The sequence below is a fragment of the Culex quinquefasciatus genome, chromosome 2 (assembly GCF_015732765.1).
Source record: "Culex quinquefasciatus strain JHB chromosome 2, VPISU_Cqui_1.0_pri_paternal, whole genome shotgun sequence".
Classification (NCBI taxonomy): Eukaryota; Metazoa; Arthropoda; class Insecta; order Diptera; family Culicidae; genus Culex; species Culex quinquefasciatus.
The window spans coordinates 220,449,623-220,466,926 of NC_051862.1; the positions used below are offsets into that span (position 1 = coordinate 220,449,623).

At 33.5% G+C, this 17,304-nt stretch overlaps 1 protein-coding gene across 1 annotated transcript in view; it reads left to right on the forward strand.

Annotated features, from left to right (window-relative positions):
• The window catches only part of LOC6035770 (E3 ubiquitin-protein ligase Su(dx)), a 30,533-nt gene that overhangs the window by 4,686 nt on the left and 8,543 nt on the right, over positions 1-17,304 (forward strand). Inside the window, exons 2-3 of the mRNA XM_038252900.1 lie at positions 10,963-11,250; positions 16,748-17,235. Coding sequence (XP_038108828.1) covers positions 11,217-11,250; positions 16,748-17,235 — 522 coding nt within the window. The 5' untranslated portion in view covers positions 10,963-11,216. The remainder of the gene's footprint in view (positions 1-10,962; positions 11,251-16,747; positions 17,236-17,304) is intronic.

Here is a 17,304-nt window from a genome sequence, read left to right on the forward strand (position 1 = left end):
ATTTAACTTATTTCTAACATCACATTATTTCAAGAATGATAACACTCTTTTTTATTAGCCGTTACTAAGTAAACCACAGTTTTTGATTGATACAAATTTCAAGTTTCGACAATACTTGTTTATATTGTCGATGGAAACAACAGTAACTAAGCTGCATCCGTAAATTGACAATGTATGTAATTGGGATGCATTTTGACACAAAACTAGTATTGCTTCATCGGTAATGTTTTTAATTGCTTGCAAAATAACATTTGTTAGTTTAGGGCACATTTTAAACAATCGTATCAACATTGCTTCAGAAAAAGTTAACGCTTTTAAGTTGCAACTTTCAGAAAGGTTGATACTAGTCAAGTTGGAAAAATTAGCTAAAGAAAAATGATTATTAAAAAACTTGTACTGTATTCCAACTTCCCTCAGCTCCAAATGTTGCAATGTGCTGGATTGCAAGCTGAGGGCTTCCCATAGAAATTTCTCCGAGTCAAACTTGCATTCGATCAACGCAATTCGCTTAACATTACATGATTTTTTCAAATACGTTTTCAAACTGTCACTATTGATATCTACTCTTTCAACGCGTAACTGCTTCAAGTTAGGACTAACACATTCGCTGAAATATCCTTTCGTTCTTTTCGTTGACATGTCTAAAAAGTAAACTGATTCAAGTTTCAACATTGGTTCCATAAATTTGAGATTATAATACAAAATTTTTGATGGCAGCACGATGTTTTGTAGATCGCTGAGTGTGCGACCAATTGTTTCGAGTACATTATCATAAGAAAAGTCTAAAATTTTAATACTTTGCAATTTGTTCACATGTGAAATTCCCTCCAAAACGGATTTATCAACTGGAAGCTCTAGCTCTCGTAACGTTTCCTTAACCGCGAACAGGAATTTATTAATCGTTGGTCCCGAAAATCCTTTCGAAATTCGAAAAGTGTTCAATTTTGTACAAATCTTTCCAAAAATGGTCAGCACATCGGCATATTTTCCATCAACTGACAGATTGTTCAACCTGTTCATTTGAAAGTCCAGCATGGAATCCACATTCGTTGGCACGATCAATCCATCGATGCTGATTGTTTCTAGATTTGGAGATCGTTTCAGCACTTTCACCAGTCCCGAGTACGATATTTCGCACTGGTCGATGGTAAGCTCGGTGATGTTTGTTTCCGCCGGTGGCCACCACGGATCGTCGGCGATTCTTGTTAGTGAAAGTGCAACTTTTGAACCCGATTCTTGATTCTCTAGATTGCCGTTGTAGAATTTAAGAAACAATCGCTGGCTTAGCAAAGGACTGCCTTCGATGAGTGACTTCCAGTGTCGACAGACAAGCCGTGCCTGCAGCAGTTGCTCTGAGCTAATGTGGTCAAAAATGTTTAGCATGATTTGTTCAGTTAGTTTTAGATTCGACTTTGATTGCCCATGACTTTTAAGAAGGGCAGATTCTGTGCATTCAACCTTTTCAAATCGTATGTTTGGCTCTTTAGATACTTCATTTTTAGCAGTGATGTTTTCCTTACAATCCTCAAATTTCGCCATTGAAGTTTTTTCACAATTTTCAGCACTCAATTTGTGATCTTCTTTGTTAACTTTGCCCAAACTCAGCAACGCACCAATCCTCTTCAAAATCTCGCCATGCTCATCCAAGCGCGCCATTACATCCCGAATCGTATGCTTTACACCTACTTCCTTGAACGTTTCACAATGTTGACGACAATCCTCGCAAAACCAGCGCAATCCCTCGTTGGACGTCAGTACGTTCAGACTCGATCTGTTCAAGTCAACGCAAAATGGGTGAAAACTTTGGCAGCAAGTTCCGCCGCAAATTACTTGGGTGGTAGATCCGGTCACTTGAGTTTCGCAGATTTTGCAAACGTTCTCTGAGAGAATCATTTTAACGGTTCGAAACGGACTGATTCGGCGTGAGATAAATTTTAAAGCTGTATGTTTTAAGGTAAATGATATGAAGATAGGTAAACTAATGTTTATGTTTAGGTAGAGGGATTGTTAGTCAAGGCAAACTTCTGGAAAATTGGACGAGCCTTCCGGTAAAAATAGTTTCGAGACTGAAAAATCAAGTCTGTCATACAGAAATTGCCAAAAATCACAAAAAAAAAAACATTTCTTTTCAACATTTTTATTTTTAAAACCTCTGTATCTTTACGAGGATTGGACATAGGGCAATGGTCATTATGAAGCATATTTATGTAAAATTGTCTGGAGAACCGGTTCTTGAAAATTTTGACGTTTAGACCACTTTTCAAAAAAACAGTTTTAGTAAATAATTTTTTTTATTTTTGTCGGAGAGACATGCCATTTTTGTAACATCTAAGGCTAATTTCTCAAACATTTTGAACGAAAAAATATCGTAACCTTAAATTTAACTTAAAAATTGAAAAATATCATAGAAGTGGCGTGTATTTTTCTTTCAGTGTATTTTTATTTAGAGAGCCCGTCCAATTTCTTACAAATTTGTAGGCTTAGTGATTTTTCACACTTGAAAATTGCAAATTTCACGGGGACCTCAATTTCAAAACACCAAATTTCACGCAAATTTCGTGGAACTTGAAAAATGTTAAAATAACTCTGAAAATCCTATGTTTAAATCACAGAAACTACTTCTTATGCTTAATTGTGTATTATTATGTAAAAAAAATCTTTACTAAATTTGAATGCGACAAAAAATTCTTCCAATTAAAAAAAATCCTCCTGGTTATTGGATGGGCTCTATATATATTTTGAAACAAAATGTAGGGCACGCGTATTCTCATTTACTGAACTGCTCTTTTAATATTCGACTAAAAAGGTAAAATGTTTTCGCTAATTTGCTTCTGTTATATTATTTTGCATTTTATTGAATTTCATATCAAAGCTAGATTTGTCCAGTCAAAATGAGTAAAATTAATTGAATTTTCTGCGTCATTTAGCCCATCAAACATATTTTTTGGAATTCCACTGTAAAACTGTCAACTTTTCCTGTCCTTCTGGAGAAACGATACGGCCTACTTTTCCCTACCAAAAATAACAGAAAGGAAAATTAATACCTTTCAAAACCAGTGCTGAAAAATTCTACTTTTCAGCACTGAAATGGGTGCTGAAAAGTTGAACTTTTCAAAACTATTATCGAAAAGTAACATTTTTCAATATTTTTTTGTTTTAAACGGCGAATCTACTAAACACATGAATGTTTGACATAAAATTCCATTCAAGAAGCGTTTTTCGGAATTGCAAAAAAATGTTGTAAGCAACTCGTTGCAAAACTTGATTTTTTCAGCACACATCGTATTTATCCAACTTGGTAAACCTCGTTGGATAAATGTACGACTCATGCTGAAAAAATCTTCTTTTTGCAACTTGTTGCATAAACTACTATTTTAGGAGTTTTAGCTCAATTGTCAAAAACAAAATTTAGAAACATTTTGCAAAAATAATATAATTTTTAACAAAATCGAAATTTTTATTCTAAATGAGATCTTTAAAATTGAACAGGCCCAAAACAAATTTGTTATATTTTTAAAAAATGATTCCAAAGATAAAAAATACTCTTAATTTTATTTTGAATAAAGCAAAGCTTGATTCTTTTAATTTCTTTCAAAACTATACCTTTCAAATAAAATAGCACTAAAATTTTGAATACAGCGAAAAATATTACTCAATTTTGTTAGTTTCTAAAAAACTCAAAAATCTCAACATTTCTTCAAATGGTTCATATCAACTTGACACACATAATATAATCAAAAAAAAAAAATGCTGAAATTTTTGTTTTCGTCAAATCTTACATTTTTTGAAAACTAATGATTGCAAAACTACTGAACTAGTGTAATAGTAGTTTATGCAACAAGTTGCAAAAAGATGATTTTTTCAGCACGAGTCGTACATTTATCCAACGAGGATCACCGAGTTGGATAAATACGACGAGTGTTGAAAATATCATGTTTTGCAACGAGTTCCATACAACATTTTTTGCAATTCCGAAAAACACCCATTGAGTGAAATTTTAAGTCAAATTTTCATGTATTTGTCAATAAATCGTTTAAATCAAAACAATGTTGAAAAGTGTTACTTTTCGAAACAAGTGCTGAAAAGTTCAACTTTTCAGCACCCATTTCAGTGCTGAACAGTAGAACTTTTCAGCATTTATTTTGAAAAGTGTTGCTATTCGATTCTGTTATTTTTGGTAAAAAAAGTAGGCTATTTCGTCGTTCAAGAATGACAGGAAAAGTAAGTAGTTTCACGACGGAATTGCAAAAAATGCCTTTTTAAACACTTTTTCCATGCAAATGTTGAAACTATGGCTTGTTATTTCAATATTTTTTATTTTTTATTTTTTTGCCCATATTTGCATTCAATGATTCAAGAAAATTGATAAATTTCACGCCGTCTACGAAACCTTAAAAAATCATTAACCTATATTAGTAATAAAGCCAGGGTATTCACTCGCTTAATTCTACAGTTGTTCATAACATTATTTTTATTCCTTTTTAAGTTTGATAAGTTATTTCATGAAAAATCGTTACATTTTCACACAAACATAAAATTTCACGGGATTTCGCGGAAAAAGCCAAATTTCGCGGATTTCACGCTGTCCGCGAAATCGTTAAATTTCACTAACCCTACAAATTTGTCTTCAACCACTTTTCTCGATAAGCCGTGATTTGGACATTTTTTTTAGTTCATTTGGAATACTGGATCGAAATTTATAAAACTATTTTGGATTAATTTAGTGTATATAAATGTGAGGAGGACAAAAAATGTTACAAACGTCTAAAAGCCACAAAAAGTAACAATATGAAAATAAATATGACGACTTTTATCAAGTCACACAAAGAAGCTCTCGAGAACAAGCTGTTGTTCGTCTGATAAGAGATACAATAATCAGCTAGCCCAGCAGTGAAAATTTCCGTATGAAACCCGGAATGACGATGCATTTGTCTGTTGGATGATAAAAAGTGAAACGACGACACAACGAAAGTGCGAAGGAGCGAAATTTTGCACAATTAGCGTCGATCCGATTTGTTGCGAAATCGCATTAAAGGTTTAGATTGTACGCTTTGTGATAAGTCAATTAACGGTGGCTGTCCAGTAGGATTAGGTAAAATCCTAAAACTGTCCGCGTGACCCTTCTGGAACGACCCATAAATAAAACCCGACGATAATCACCCATTTATAAATTGATATTGGTGTCTTCCCCGAAAAATCTGATCAGATTCAAATTAAACCGGACAAAGCCGAACAATTTCCCAACAGGGCGATTCATTATCGTCGTGGCCCCCACCACCACCCTCCGTAATGAGTCATTTACGCGCGCTAATCACAAAATGGGAGCGGGATCCATTTTCATTATCTCTCACTCACTCTCCGGTTGGCAATAAGCTCATCAAGCTGACTTGGCATCAACGGCACGACGGACATGTGAATAAATCGATTATGAAATTATAATAACAAAAAGCTCCACAGCACACACAGTTCTAACTATAGCTACATATGATGATGCTGAGGTTTAGCCCCAAAACAAACACGCCATCATCAACAGTTTTTGTTGTTGTTGTTGTTGTTGTTCTTCCCCTGCCCAAATCACGTGTGCCGCACCGCGCGCGTCAAGTTCAAATGTGAGGGTTGCTGGTGGGGTACCGTACTTGTATAAATTTCTAATGTATCGAAATCGGTGTGCTTGTGTGTGAGAATCTTCGTTTGAGCCGACAGTTAAGTATTGATGCAGTGCACTGATGTGTGTTTGTTTACACTTATTTAGAAAATGTATTATAAAAAACTGACCTTTTATAAGTCCCTCCAATAGTATCGAAACTTGTAAGGCACGTCGTCGAATGACTGTGATGTCGTGAATGAACTAGTCCTTTCCATTGCCTTGTTGCTTGTTAGGCATCGTCATCATTGTTTTGTAATTGTTTTTCATGGTAAACTTCATTTCGATTAGCACAAGGCACTAGTGTTGACCAAATCAATAATCAACAGTCGTCCCCCTTCAAAATCGGCCCAAAAAATCAGGCAAACAAAATATTTTTTTCAAAAAACTTCCAAATTTCAGTGGAAATAAAAGTTTAATAAACTGAAAACAATTTTAAATGCATTTTCCTGCACCAAAATAGTACTTTATGCAACAAGTTGCAAAAAGAAATTTTTTTCAGCACGAGTCGTACATTTATCCAACGAGGTTTACCGAGTTTGATAAATACGCCGAGATTTTTAATGTTGTCAAAATGAAACTTTTGCTAAATTTTCTAAACATTTCTTTCAAAATAATTTCGAAATTTTAGAATCAAGATCAATTTTGTTGGAAATTCTCGAATGTAAGGGCAGATTTTCAATTTTATAATTATTTTTGCAGAAAAGAGCTAAAAATTACACAAAAGTTTTATCTTTTACATTGAAATATTGTTTAACACCACGGATCAAATTGAATTTTACGGGTTTATTGATTCTTATCGGTAAAATTAAATTCTTACATTACATACGTGTAAATCGGCAAAAATGTCAGAGGTCGGTTTGAGCACACAATTAAACTTTTTTTCAAAATCTGTTTTCAGGGCATTAAAATATACATTTTTATCTATTAACAAAACAAATCTCAACATTGCTTTGACCAAATTGGCTCAAAATTTTGATGAAAACTCGTTCAACCAGTCCCATGTGCATGACGAAGGCCAATTTTCAAAAAGTTTATTTAAAAAAAGATAAAAATATTTTTCTGTTTTTGATATAAAAAATCGTTAGTTTTTGATTTTTGTATTTTTTGAAAATTCAAAATTTCAAAATCGGGCTTCGTCAGGCACACGGGACATGCCTTGGGAGTCTTCATCCAAAATTTCAGGCAATTTGGTCTATTCCATCTCGAGATATCGTAGCACCCGTAAATCAACTTGGTGTTCAGAGAAAAACGCTTAGAAAGTTAGACAGTTGGCTATGCGCATGGCAAAATTCCAAGCTAAAATCGTCTCTAACTCAGTTAAATCATGTAATATCTTCATGAAACTTTCAGGAGTGGTTGAAAATCATCTTTTAAGTGGATTTTATAAATTTTCTGCAATATGAAATTTTGTGATTTTCTACATGTATGTAACCCCTTAATTTAATAGAGAGTTGTACGTGATAGATGGATAGGCGACTAGCGTCTTAGAAGAAAATCGAAATGAAAGGGAAACTAATCCAGCGAAAGGGTCATATGAGAAAGCGAATATGTGTGATCAATGCTTTTAACCTTCTAAATTGGTTGTGTAAGAGTTAAATTTCTCGGATAAAAACCGTAAAATTATTTGTCATCCGTGATACATTTAAAAAAAAAAAACTCCAGATATTATGAACCAATGAGATATCGTAACAATCGACTTTTTACCTGGAATCTTCAAATCGAGCAGTTTTACAACAAACATTATGAAATTAAAAAAAAATAAACATCTGAAATATTTTAATTAATTTCTATTTCACAAGAGTTTTCATTTATGAAACCATTTCAAAAATTTTGATTTTTGAGAAAAAACAGTGTTTGTTTCGAAAAGCTGAGATTCTAATTTAAGACGTCTGCCAATTTATTATGATTTTAAATTTACCACCTTAAAAGGCACAACAGCGTTACGAACCTTCGAAAACATCAACAAAAACTGAAGTACAACGACGTTGAACCTAACCCACTCAGGTATTTGTGGGTGGTGCTAACAATCATGAAACACACTCGACTACAACCGCAGAATATTTTGCTGTTAGCTTTTAGTATACGGTATACAGCTCAGTGCAGCAGTACATGTAACGGCTCTAAAACCGCAACAAAAAAAAAAAAAAAGAAAAACAATCATCAAATCGCGCAATGTGTGTTGCAGATAACACGTGGTGCGATTCGTCATTGGTTCGTCACTGGGAACTAAATGCGCCGAACAGATAGTGGCTTGTCGCACAGACAAAATATGCAAACATGGGAAAAGTCGTCTTTGGAAAACTACTACTAACCGACATGTAACGAAACACCTCCATTTGTTGAGTCTGCCGTCGACTTAAGTTGGCTAGTAGTTTTTTTTTTGCTTTACGCGCCTCGACTACTGGACACTAGACAAAACTAGACAAGGTTGAGAGAAATGCAAACACCTTTGAGGACAAATAATAAAAACCGGTACCCCGCCTTGCAAGAGGAAAACTCGTGCGGGTGGTTGTCCACCGGTTTACTGCCGTGATGTGGTTGAACGGAATGAAAAGGAAAGTGTTGCTTTATTTGTGAAATATTTGTTTTGTGATCTTATTTTATTTTTTTTCGTTTCGACTCAAATACTGACAACAGACAAAGAAAATAATATAAAGGCAGTTTATTTCAGGAAATTTTCTCATCTTAAAAAAACACTTGTCACTTGTCAAAATCCCTCAAAAATTACCAAAAGACCAAACTTCATTTCTGCATCATGGGGACCAAATTCAATCAAATGACTTCCAACCACACAAAATCCATTTGGTTCCCTAATTGTTGCAAATTGCTCTTTTTTCGCTCCAAAAATTCAAACCGCTGGCATTTTTTCTGTAAAGGACGGATTTAGCTGAAATTTATGTGGTAGATGTCTTGTTTTAATCTCAAAATTAGGTAAGTGTTTTTGATTGTTAGTTTTTAAGACATTGTCAAACAAGTAACCGTCGGCAATTTTTTTTTTTTTTTTTGAAAATGCCAGCTGTCTTTGAAAAGTCAATGGCTAGCAATGTTGTTTAAAATGCATTTTTAAAGAGACATTTTGACATTACATACACAAAAAATTCCAAAAATAATTTTCGATTTGCTGCCTTTCTGAAAAATTAATATTTGGTATTTGAGTAATGTTTGATAGCACAAATTTGATGACATAATATTCCCTATTTTTGTGTGATTGTACCTAAAATAATGTGTAAAAAAGTGAAATTAAGTTGAAAATTATGAAAATTTTACCAATTCCTGATGTAAAATTTTCTCTCATATTGGTCATCAAATCTCCCATGAAAGATAAATTCTTGTGGTTAAAAGCGTAATTTTACATCAGGAACTGGTTAAACTTTCATCAGTTTCTGTTGAATTTCACCTTTTTACACATTCTTTAGGTAAAATTACAAAACATTTTTTAATTTTTCAAAATTAAACTTTTTTTACTGTGTGCAACTTGAATGTCAAATATCAATTCGGCAAAAGGGCGTTGTTCAAAATTGCGACCAAAACTGGATGTGGATTTGGATTCCGCGGAGATTTTTTTTTTTTGATTTTGTGGAAGGGTTAATAGAAAATAAACTATAGATGAAAAAGTAAGATTAACATCAAAATAGGTTAAAATGCATACTTTCTAAGGTTATATAATATCTGGTAATATGTAGTTCTTTTCCTTTTTCTCAACATGAATTGAGGTAAAATTACATCATACAAGAGGTAACATTATACATTTCTTCAAATTTTATAATTCTCTACGTTTTCACAAATCGTTCCGAATCCTTGTATTCCTTGATTTTTTTTTTTTTTTTGCTGAAATTTCCCCACGATTTTGTGTCATCGGCAAAATTGTAGTTTATAACCAGGACTTTTTCTGAAAAAAATCATACGCGGAAATTTCTGAATATTTTTATTGTACTTGAATTTTCAAATTACGTATTTTTTAGTTTAAGAGCTATAGAGATGGTGCAAAATCTTGTAACAGAGCAATTCTGAGCATGAGCATGAGAGATCACCCATCGTTGTCCTTCTCCGTTGCTGAACAGGACCGTAATATCCTATCCCCTAAAACATATAAAAAAATCTCGAAAATAAAAAAAAGGAAATTGAGTTTTTGTTAAAAAACCTTGATTAAAAAATCTGCAATTTTTTTTCCGTGTACCTATTTTTTCTCAATAGTTCTCAACAATACCTACAACTTTGCCGAAGACACCAAATTGATCAGAAAATTCACTCAAAAGTTACAGCTGTTTGAATATTTACGTACCATTTTTGTATGGACAGCTGCCAAAATTATATGGATACTTGTATGTATACCAATGACACAAAATAGCTTCTTTGGTCATAGGGAAGACCCCCACAAGTTTGATAAAAACACAAAAAATAAAAATGGTCGAAATCGGCCGATTTTGTAGAGAGTTGCTCACCAGAGATATATTTTTTTTATTTTTGGAAAAAATCAAAAATATTTTTTCAACAAAACTTCAAAAAATTTTTTTTGTTAAATCAAATTTGTAATCGGAAATGACTTTACATGTGTTACATTTTTTTATATATATAAAATGTACCGTGTTAAAGTTATAGTTTTTTTTTATTAAACGGTTCAGTTCTTTACAATTTAAACATATTTCTGAAAGAAAAATCACCCAAGCACAAATATTTTCTAAAAGTCAGCAATTCTTTTTTACGGACTGCTCGGATTGCTAGTTGTTTAGGGCCTTTTGATGATTAAATTTTTTGAAAAATCATTTTATCTCGAAAACTGTTGTTTTGATTTTCAATGAAAAAACAATATTTTTTGTGAAATCTTCGGCTTTCTAATACTAAAATAAATTAAATATTTCATCAAGAGTAACATTTTGAATGGGCTAAATACACTGACAAGTCAAATCTTGACATAAACTTGAAAAATATATGCAACGGTCCAAATACCACTACAAATTCATGCTCGTTTTTTAAATGTTCAGTTTATTACTTCAGTTATCACTTTTAATAGATTTAATGTAAATTCTCAAATGAATATTTCATAATGTATTTTATTTTTAAAACAGCTATATTGCTAATTCACAATAAAAACCATTCAGTAGGAATGCAAATAACTTGAGGAATCCTTACTGACCCGCAAAGCAAACGACAGTCCTCGTCAGGAAATTCTGTGGTCACACACACAACCGCACGCCACTCAACATTTTGACGAGAAAGGCCAATGGGAAAATTGACATGAGCTGTCGGATTAAGAATGTTTCTTTTTTACTTTACTAAAGGCTTCCTCTTTTTCTCTTTTCTCGATCACTTTACAGGAATTTCTACCGCGCCATTCCCTAGGGCAATCGATACGACGACGACGAGTTGCTGCGTGCGTGAAAACGTGACTTCGTGCCTCATCGAAGCGGCAGCAAAAAGAAGGGGGGACTTTTTTTTTGGGGAAACCCCGCGTATTCGTCACCGTGTAATAAGCATCATCTTCAAGGGTGATACGTGTAATCTGCTGTGGTGCAATTTTACTGACAAACAGTAAGCAACATACGGAATAATAGACACACACACAACACAAATGGAAGAAGGAATCCACCAGCTGAGTGTCACGAGTGAGTATAATTTGTTTAGTGTGTATGTTGGGGGGTGAGAGACAGACACTAATGCAATAAAAAGGGTGGTGTGGGTGGTTTTCAACAATTCAACAACACAACTACGAGTACAAGTATGTGGTGATTAATGGGTATGCAAGCACGTGTCTGGGTAATATGCAGATATGAAGGACGTGTCCTTTCTCAACAGAATATATGTGAATTATTACAGATGTGGTTGCATTACTTGCTGAAATTCTAGTAGGCGAGGCTAACATTACAAGTTTTTACTATATTCAAATTTATTCTATTTTATAGTTTCATAATTTATCGTGAAACATTGCCATGATCCGATTTGAATTGATTATGCCGTCTGGTTCAAAATCATGTGCATCCTTAACAATTCTGATATTCAAATCTCGAAAAAAATTTTTTTTTTCGCGGTTTTTTTCATTGTCATTGTTGGTTTACAGAACTAGCTTTTGAAGTTAAAACTAAAAACAAACAAATTATTCATGATTTGATGTGTGTAATACTTGGTCCATCAATTCCTTGAGTCCAAATAAGCCATGCCTCAAATTTGCCAGCTTTTGAAAATATTTGAAAAGTGTCACAATATTATTTCACCAATAATATTTTCTAGATGTAAAATGAAATTTGCTCAATTTTCAACTCAACTATTAATACATTTTTAATGTAATTAGATTTTCAATATTAAAAAAATAAATGTTTCGCGAAATTTCCCTTATATTTTTTTACTGGATTTGAAAATTATGTCAAACATTTCCTAAGTGCAAAATTATTAGATCTCAGCACATAACAAAAGTCAAACGTGTTTGAAAATAAAGAAATTGAATACACACCTAACTAGATTTTAAAAATTTCTGGAAACTTTTTATTTTCCAGAATAGGGTGTGGCAAAAAAATATTTTTTTTTTTCAAAAAAACTTAATTTTTTTTATGAAAATAGAAGTCTAATTAACTTAAAACAATCTAAAATTTGTCTGCATTGATATTCATATTTAGGATGTATGGGCTCGTTTAAAAATATTTTGAATTTTTATAAAATTCCAAATTTTTCGCGAAAAATGAAATTTTTCCAAGGCCTTCGGATAATCGAGTCTGGACTGTATTTGCAACGGCCTTATTTGATAATGTGTAATTTTTTGAAGGAAAAAACATGAAACATTATAGCAATTAATTCGTCTGTCTCCAAACCAAACTCAAAACGTTTTTTTTTATTTCAACACAAAAGTAAGTTTTTACCGAATTCGGTAATTTTCGATTTAACGAAATAGTGAGTAGTTTCCAAAATATCAAAGCATTGACGATTTTTTTTTGTGAAAAAAAAAGTTACATCGGAATTTTGTAACAATTTTATTTTTTTTAACGAGCCTAAGAATGCATGATTATCGATGCAGAAAAATGCATTTTAGATTGTTCCCTGGAGATGGAGCCACACGTTGCCGTCGTTTCAGGGCTATTTGCAAAGATGGTTTCCGATGTTGATATATATCACACATTTATTTTATATTTATATACTTGTGTTGATAGAAATCACAGCTTTTATAATATGTAAAATTGCAAGATATTGAAATTTTTTATTTGAGTCTCAATATTCTTGTTCGTGAAATCTGTTAGGAACAGGTAAAACCGTTTGATATTAGGGAGGAATAGTTAGTTTTTTTTGTAACTCTTCTAGGTTGTTTAATACTTCCAGACTCCCGTTACCATTCTGAATTGTCAAAAAATCCATAGAGTCTCGATCAATCAATAATGAAATGATATCGGACAAAATTCGTTAATCTGTTGAACTAACGGTTTTCGGATTATGGTTGTATCGACCATTGTTGCGAATCGAGGATCTACTGGAGTTTTTACGATCAAACAGAGCCTAACATTTAAAAAGGACACACAGGTGTGAACAGGATTGTGTCTCTTTCACTCAAATGATAGTTTACATAAGGTATGATAGGGATACACTCTTGTTTGCAAAGCTTGTGTGCCCTAATGAAATGGAAGGCACGAAATAGTCGTATTAACAACGAGTGTTCAACTTGTAAATTATGAACGTTTCATTAATGTTTATTGTTTTTGGAAGCAGCAAGACAGGTTTAACAAATAAGTAAAGGAATGTTTGGCTTTGTAATTAAAATTTCGGGGATTTGAGATTCAAGTTACTTTCAGACAGTTTAGTTGAGGTTGTTGATTCAAGTTAGTTAGTTTTCTGAAATGAATAATTGGACATAAATGATCAGTTAAATTAAAGTTAGGTGCAATGTACGACAAGACTACTGACGGACGCGACAGGACGAAGCCCAGAAAAAATGCCATTGACAAGTTAGTTTTCATCATTCATTTACCAGTAACTGCTCATGTCATCCAAGTTCTTACTACTCACACTTACACTAATTTTCTTTCACCTTCCCCCTCCCGATCCCCTATATCTTCCGGTGGTGTTCATTTGGTATGCAATACTAGTTCGGCCACTACCCTTTTTTCCACAAGAAACCGGACTTGGATTGACTTGAGGCCGCGTCCCCCACCTTGCTCCGTAAAACGAAAACGAAAACGAAACGAGAAAAATGCATTTTAGATTGTTTTCAATTGTTTGGTTTGCCAGTTTGATTAAAATTTGGATGTTTCTTTAGACAAATATTTTTAACCCTCTGATTTTTAGAATCAATTTTCAAATGGGGGTGACTTTGAAAAAATGCACAAAATTACAAAAAAATAACTTCAAAACATTCAACAAACAAATCAAAATTAAAAATAAAACAAATTTTCCAAAATAAAAAAACAAGCTATAATTTTTTTTGAAAAACATTAAGGCCGATGCAAATATTTAAAAAAGTTTTTGTCCCTCGGCCCTGGCCGAGGTCAAGGGGGGGGGCAAAAAAATAAAAAAATATAAAAATTTAAATAACAAGCCATAGTCTTCACATTTAAATGAAAAAAGTGTTTTAAAATGCATTTTACACTAGTTCAGTTGTTTTGCAATCATTAGGTTTCAAAAAATCTAAGATCTGACAAAAACAAAAATTGTATCGAAAAAAAAGATTTTGCATCGAAAATTTTCAAAAAATATTAAGATTTTTTAATAAACCCAAACATGCTAAAAATGATTTTAAACGCAGAAGAATGTATTTTAATTTGATTTCAGCTGGTTGCATTTGAATTTTCATTGAAATTTTGAAGTTTATTGTAAAAATATTTTTTTTGCCCCCTGATTTTTCGGACCAATTTTGAAGGGGGGGTGACAAAAACTTTTAAAAATATTTGTACCAGCCTAATCAAAAATAATGATTTAAAAAAATTAAATAAAAACCCAATTTCAAAGCTGAGCAATTCTCTACGAAATCGGTCTTTTTTCTTCAATTTTAATTTTTGTATTTTTTAATCCGGCTGAAACTTTTTTGGTGCCTTCGGTATGTCCAAAGAAGCCATTTTGCATCATTAGTTTGTCCATATAATTTTCCATACAAATTCGGCAGCTGTCCATACAAAAATGATGTATGAAAATTCAAAAATCTGTATCTTTTGAAGGAATTTTTTGATCGATTTGGTGTCTTCGGCAAAGTTGTAGGTATGGATACGGACTACACTGGAAAAATAATACACGGTAAAAAAATTTGGTGATTTTTTATTTAACTTTTATCACTAAAACTTGATTTACAAAAAAACACTATTTTTAATTTTTTTTATTTTTTGATATGTTTTAGAAGGCATAAAATGCCAACTTTTCAGAAATTTCCAGGTTGTGCAAAAAATCACTGACCGAGTTATGAATTTTTTAATCAATACTGATTTTTTCAAAAAATCGAAATTTTGGTCGTAAAAATTTTTCAACTTCATTTTTCGATGTAAAATCAAATTTGCAATCAAAAAGTACTTTAATGAAATTTTGATAAAGTGCACCGTTTTCAAGTTATAGCCATATTTAAGTGACTTTTTTGAAAATAGTCGCAGTTTTTCATTTTTTTAAATTAGTGCACATGTTTGCCCAGTTTTGAAAAAAATATTTTTGAAAAGCTGAGAAAATTCTCTATATTTTGCTTATTTGGACTTTGTTGATACGACCTTTAGTTGCTGAGATATTGCAATGCAAAGGTTTAAAAACAGGAAAATTGATGTTTTCTAAGTTTCACCCAAACAACCCACCATTTTCTATCGTCAATATCTCAGCAACTAATGGTCCGATTTTCAATGTTAATATATGAAACAATTGTGAAATTTTCCGATCTTTTCGAAAAAAATATTTTTGGAATTTTCAAATCAAGACTAACATTTCACAAAGGCCAAACATTCAATATTACGAAAATAAGACACTATTTTTACAAATAAGCATCAAAACAAGTGAAAAATCAGCTAATGTTGCATTAAACGTGATTTGTGAAGCTACCAGGAGTGAATAGAGAGCCTATAAGGAGAGGCGAAATGTCACTCTCAGGGTTCCAATCGAACTGTCAAATCGGGGTTCCAATCGAGCAACAAGATCATGCAAGAACAAGGTCGGAAACATTTTAAAATAATTTTGGCAAAAAAACGAGACTTCTTACAATCACAAGTATTGTAAAACTGTTATTGATAATAATCTGGTAGTTTTTGTTATTTTTGTGCTTGTTCGGTACAAGAAAAGTGCCAGCACCAAAGAAAAACTACAAGTTTTTCAACCTTAAATTTGAATGACTTTATGTGTTTAAAATTTCTCCCACAACATTTCATTTCCCTATATTAGCTCGAAATTCGTAACTTTTGATTGATAAGGCAGGAAAAGGGTGGTCCATTCTGCCCCCAAGTGGATTCTAATTTAACACTTCCACCACTAAACCTCTAAATGATTTGAAGGTTCCGTTGTTGTTTGTTTACCTTGGTAGTAACATCTCGTACCATTATAAGCATTGAACAAACTTTTTCAAACAATCCAACTTTTCAGAAAGCTTATTTAAAAACCTCGAAATAAACAACATTTGTGTGGTATTGTCAATAAATTTACATTTTTGCTCATAATTCGAAAAATATAATGAATTCAAACGTCGTTTTCGGTGTGGTAATGTTATTTGAAAAAAAATCTAAGTGTTAATATAGGTATTCGGTGCCCTCTCCCCGTGCCATACCTTCACACTTAGGAGACCCGGGAGGCGGAGTCTTGTCGCAAAAAGAACGATACACGCCTGTGGATCCGTTGACGAAACCGCAAGGTTTAAGAGGGCCACATAATAAGGTGTTACGTCGATTCCGTTTTTTTTTTCAATGTTATTTGACGTCCTTTGTAAGACCCTTGTCTTTGTTTTGTTTCATTTAATTTTTTTAAACGGTTCAAATATTGTACGTTAATAGTTTGAAGTAATTCTCAGAAATGGGTTATTACCAGCAAAAGCGATTCGGTTCGAAAAATGTTTTAGCTTGAAACAATACAAGTGGGTGTTTGAAAAACTTATTCCCCCACCCTAATATCAGCTGTTGTCAGTTGAAAAAAATGCTTAAATTATTCAACTAAATCTACCTTCTTTTTCAGTCGAGCATGCGTCTCTGCGGAACGCCGGCTTCCTCAAGCCGAACCCGTACGTGGAGATATCGATCGACAGCAAGAGCACCCGCAAGACGGACTTTCTGAAGAACACGAACGCCCCCAAATGGAACGAACGCTTCACGGTGATCGTGTCGGCCAACTCGGTGCTGCACTTTCGCGTCCTGGACCACTCGAGCTTCCGGAAGGACTCGCTCTTGGGTCAGCAGACGGTGTACTTGGCGAACATCCTGGAGCATTACAATGGGGTGCTGGAGAATCTGGAGCTGAGCATGGACCTGCTGACGGACGGGTCGTCGGGGGGTTCGTCGTCGAAGAGTTCGCACCACCACCACCACAACCACGAGCCGCGGCAACCGGTGAAGACGGGGGAGCTGGTGACGGTGCTGAACGGGTTAAAGATTGACATGCGGACGGTGGTGAATGGGGGTGGTGACGTCAGTGGTGCCGGCATGTCACACGTCAACGGTAACGGGGTAAGTGACCTTGGCGCGTGGGAAAATCAATAGCCTACTTTGCTCACTTTGCTTTTCTGTTTGTCGATT